This window comes from Pygoscelis adeliae, unplaced genomic scaffold, assembly GCF_000699105.1.
Source record: "Pygoscelis adeliae isolate BGI_AS28 unplaced genomic scaffold, ASM69910v1 Scaffold170, whole genome shotgun sequence".
In the NCBI taxonomy this organism is placed as follows: Eukaryota; Metazoa; Chordata; class Aves; order Sphenisciformes; family Spheniscidae; genus Pygoscelis; species Pygoscelis adeliae.
This window is the reverse complement of record NW_008824002.1, coordinates 2,422,955-2,428,157: the sequence shown is the minus strand read 5'-3', so window position 1 is coordinate 2,428,157 and position 5,203 is coordinate 2,422,955. Positions and strand designations below refer to the sequence as shown.

The following is a 5,203-nucleotide window of genomic DNA, read 5'->3' as shown; positions in this document are numbered from 1 at the left end:
ATAAGTTGTGTTTTGGATATTTTAATCATAAGAAACAACCAGAAACAAGTTCAAACTGAAAATACATCTCTTCCCCATTTTAAAAAAAGGAAATAAACTAAAATGACTTTTCTAGGAGTCCCATGTGTGCTCACATGACTTTTGAGGCAGAGAGTTGCATTCAGTAAATGTTTTACCTGCAAAAGAAAATCAAAGAGTGCCATCTTGGACCACTCATGATGATGGATTTCAGTACAGCCCCACTCAGCTTTGGGAACTTTCCCATTCTGCCAGCATTTCTGCTTCAATAGCTGCTGATATCGCCCCCAGGTTAATCTCACTGAAGAATGGGTACTATTATCTGTTGGGCTCAGTGAAGAATCCCAGAGAATAACAGGACAAGCTTGACCATCTGAAAAAGGAAAAACAGATCATCGGTATAGTGCAATACTGCCAGACTTACTTGATCATTCTTTAGACATTGCCTAAGCATCAATAATTATACCATTTTGCAGATGTGGCAGGAAAAATGGCCAGGGACTAATAACTTGACATCCTTTGGTTAATGTGGTCTTATTCCACATCTAAAATCAGCCACCGCAGGAATGGGAGAAGCATAGACATTATAAACGCCTTCAGTGTACAGAAGGCTTTCTCTGTTTGAAGCAAGAGATTAATGTACAAAATCATATACTAAACCAGATTATTCAAAAGTTTATAGGTAGATTAAGAGCCTACAATGCCACTGTGAATCAACGATGTAATTTCCCTCTGATTCCAGTGAACTGATGATGATTTACAGGAGCTGAAAACTTGTGTCAAAGTATTTTTTCTGCATAATGGGCATAGAAACACTACAAATCCTATACTCAAAGTGGATTTATTTTGTTATCTTTAGTATTTTAGGCCTATAATGTATGACTTCACAGCTCTGAAATAATATATGAGAATACTAGAGAGTGTGAGCTTAGCATGAATAAACACCTTGACAAGTATTTTTTTATCCAGTTATAACATGAGATCTGTTTTGTGCAGCAGCTATTTTGGCCAAATTCTTTAATTCTTTTAAAGAATATTCTGCTCTTCCCTGACACTAAGTCAAGGGCCTTAGCTTTGATGAGTTCAAGTGTTCAGAGTTCTCAGTGGGAAGAAACCTCAGCAAAGAATTTAAAATAAGCTTTCCCAGTATAAGAACTGATAAACATATTTCACCCAATATCAAGTAACAGGCATGTATCTTAGGAAAGTGGAACTCTCCTTTTCATTGCTGATGTAATGCTGTTGCTGCCTTAAACTGTTGAGGTCCCAGGACTGTGGCATGTACGCACACTAAAACAAAGAAATCCTTTATATTTCTGGGTGTAGACAGAAGACCAAAATATGTCTTGGTAGAGAGAGGAGGAACCATTTAACTGCGAAGCTGTTATTTGCTAAATCGCAACTGTTGAAACATGCATAAAATTTATGTTCATCTTGAAGGTCAATGAACCTAAAGTCCACACTATTGCACAATTTATTGCATAGTTTAGGCTGCATTTAACTGTCTCATCTTCCACATGCCCATGGAGCCAGAGATGCATCTGAAGAGAAGCTTTCAGAAACTCACATGAAGGCAACAAGATCCATGACACCTTCTCCAGAGGTAATCCAGACAGAGAATAGCATACAGAAAACAGGTATCAGTGCCAACAGCAAGGTAAAAGCTGCTAAAGTAAGCAGCCAAGAACTGTTTAAAACAGATCTCCATACAGCTGAATCAAAAAGCAACTTGTCCAAAGGATGCTGACTGATCTAAAACAACAAGTAAGAAATTATCTTTGCCCATACTTAGTAGTGAATCATATGTAAAGATCTATCTTGTATTTGCCAATAGAGCATGATAGGCCCCCTGCACAATCAAGCCCAAGAGAAAAACAAACTCCTCTCCAAAACAAGAATGTACTTGATCTTGTTTCTGCCATAGCTTGCACATACAAGGTAGTCCTTCTCAAGCCAACCCAATGTACAGCTCCACCACATCTAACTTCCCTCCCAGTTGCCCAATGTTTCCTTAGGAACACAGAAGTTGTCCTTCCACTAGGAACATCAATCTCTCTTTCACTAGGATCAGTACTACCTTTATCAGCACCATGATCCATGTTCTTTCCTCTGCTGAAAAAAAGCACTGAGCACTCCTGAAAATCGGGCTTCTCCTCTACTGAGGTGCCTGAATAAGTACTTAGGAAATTAGTTTGGGAAGTCTTAGCCATTTCCTCATCTCTCTTGCTGTGGTTCCATCACCTACATTGTAGATGATTTTAGCCAAGTTAGGTCAACTATCGGCTAAGCTTCTTTTCCAAGCCAGTTGGAGAAAGTCTATATAAGCATTGGGAATTGTCACAAAAAAGGACGGCTTTCTTCAGGACCAAGTCTGATCTATTATTTTTATATCTCCAGTAACAGCTTGTGTAACTATTCATGAATTCTTCTACAAACTAACTACATAAATGGTCTTCTAACATAACAAGCATCTCCTGTCTACCCAAAAGGGACATGATAAACAATAGTAATATAAATACTTGAAAAATATGAATAATATCTTGCCAGTTTCCATTAAGATACAAAAACATTTTTAAAAGACCAAGGCTAAATACAGGAAATGTTTGCATTTCAGAGGAAATGGGAGCAGAAAAGATGAGCCAAAATAAAATCTTTCAACTCTGTAATATAAATTGAATTACAGGAATATGAAACAGCAGCTTCAGTAAGGACCAGTGACTCACATTTTTGACGCTTGCAGGAAAAACATGAAGATGCTGAATTAAAGCAGATAAGGGGTCTGATTCACAGCTGCATGAATCGCCACTGAAATCAGTGGAGCTCTTCTGATTCAAACCTTATGAGGACGGGGCTGAAGTTAACTGAATGGTGAAAAGTAAGGCCTGGCTAAGAATCAGAGCTTCCAGTTTGATACAGCCAAAACTGAGGAGATTGAGTGTGTTCAGTGTGTTCTGCATGCACTTCTTTCCTAATCAACTTTATACAGTAACACAAAGGGCTACTGCTTTTCTGTTGCTGCAGCTGCATTGCACTGAATCTTGCCCAAAGCTGATCGACTTAATTTTCTTTTCATCTGCCATTTTACATCAATATATCTACTTGACTAACAGATGATCTGCAAGATCATATGGGAAAGATTTTTCAAAACTCATGTTGGAACCACCTTCCTAGTAATTCATATAGATTTTTAAACATCAAAATATTTCTAAAACTTTCTTAGGCCCTTAGGAGCTACTGGCTTAGGATATCCTAAGTTGAATAAGCTAACGCAGGTGAAACCTCAGGCTGCTGAGACTAGACTACCTCAAGGTACTTTAACTGCTTCGTGTGCAGTTAGATAATGTATCACTGCATGGCTTCTTCAACATAGGCATCATCTTAGATATCCACACACCACATCACTTTGAAAATAGTCTGTATGCTTCTTAACCACAAAGGTGCTCTTGCAAATGTTACTCTTGCATCTTGTGCTCTAACTTGTATCTACAGTAATCTTTCTAACTTCCTAGAAAGAAAATATTTTCAAATGTGCCCATGACAGCATCACTAAAAAAAGCAAATCTTTCACAGGGTACTTAAAGCCCTTTCTCAAACTCCTCGTTGTTCACTGTAAAGCAGTATAGCTTAACACTGCCACATTTGAAAGAAACAGTTTAGTTGCCCACATATTAGCAGGAGAGGATAACTTAGTGTGGAAAGATGAGGGACTGACATACGGTGCATTACTTGAATTTGAGAGTTTAGGATTAAGTTCTGAGGGAAAATATAAGGGACAGAAGCAGAAAGCAGAGAGAAGTTAGGCTATTTTTCTTTCTTCCTTCTGCACCTTATTTGCAATGTTTCTGTCCTGCGCTTGTATGGATGTCAGAATTAAGGAATGCATGAAATGTGCATCAGTTGCTCTCTAGACTATGCTAGATTATGGACTGCATTACTGCTTATGCATGAACTTCTCTACCCAACAAAATACTGGAAATACGCCCTCCGAGAGGTACAACACTATGGTGTAAGTTGTTTGGGTTGATAGATAGAAAACAGGAGAGGCAAATTGAAGCCTTTTAGAGCATTCTGAATGCATAAGGCAGCATTAGCTGTTTCTTATTCTTTGCCCTGACATTAGTGATCCACGTTATCTTTGCCTGCTTTTGCATAACTTTTGGTGGGGTGGCAAGGGCAGGCTAATAGTGCAGGCTATAACACAGATAAACCTATGGCTCCATTTATCATCATGTAGAGGCCAGTAAAGCAAAATGACAAATACAACCAGTGGAGCTATCTATCACATGTCATTCGTCTGTTTGCACTAAACCAACCATGAAAGGTGTTATTCAAAGGAAGACTTTCTTGCATGTTTTAGGAAAAGTGGTTGTGGGCGAATAAGAGGTCCAATCTTTAGCAAAAAAAAAAAGCTCAAATGAATTGAGTACACCTGTGCTTATTCTTCTCAGCACAGGATAAAACATATTTCACCGAACTTATGATATGAGAAAACCAGGGGGGAAGAGGGGTAGTTGTCAGCATGCAGTAGTTCAGGCCCTCAGCTGGTGGTGCAATAAAATTGCATAGCAATAGCTGTGTATTTTGTACCAAAAGCTGAGTAAAGAGCTCAGCCTTGTTGCTACGATCCAAGGAGCCAGAGTCCTATTCCTACAGCTGTCAGCTGCAACACAAGAGCAAGCCTGCTCCAGCCCATGTTGCTCCAGTGGTAGCTCAAACCCTAACAAACATCAGCACCATCCTGCCCTGCAAATGCTGTTGCTGAGCTAGAGGCAATATGTGCAGTCATTTTACTTAGCTTCTGTGCAAATTAATTAAGGTAGGGCTGTGACACCAAGCAAGGTCACTTGTGTCTCTTCTGTTCCTCAGGGTGATCAAATAATGAAGACTCTCAGTCCTGTGGTATTAATGTGACCATCCCAAAACTCAGACACATGAGGGTCAACCTCCATTTTCTCTACAATAGACACAGTTTTATATTATTTCTTGTTGTTTTACAGGCTTATCCTTTTTTTATAGGTGTTTTGGAGCTCTTGGCATTTTTCACGCCTTGTAGGTAGCAATGGGAGTAATGAATGAGTGCTTGCATATGAACTATGCTTGCATAGTTCAACACTGAACTCAAAAGGGCTTTGCCTACCTGTACTCCCTGGGCTTTTTATGTTTGGCCAATTCATTGCAAAAATAT

The 5,203-nt window shown here is 39.1% G+C and overlaps 1 protein-coding gene across 1 annotated transcript in view; it reads right to left on the bottom strand.

Moving 5' to 3' along the window:
• The window catches only part of FAM198B (family with sequence similarity 198, member B), a 17,376-nt gene that overhangs the window by 8,915 nt on the left and 3,258 nt on the right, over nucleotides 1-5,203 (bottom strand). The window contains exon 2 of the mRNA XM_009325236.1: nucleotides 177-391. Within this exon, the coding sequence (XP_009323511.1) occupies nucleotides 177-391 (215 nt within the window). The remainder of the gene's footprint in view (nucleotides 1-176; nucleotides 392-5,203) is intronic.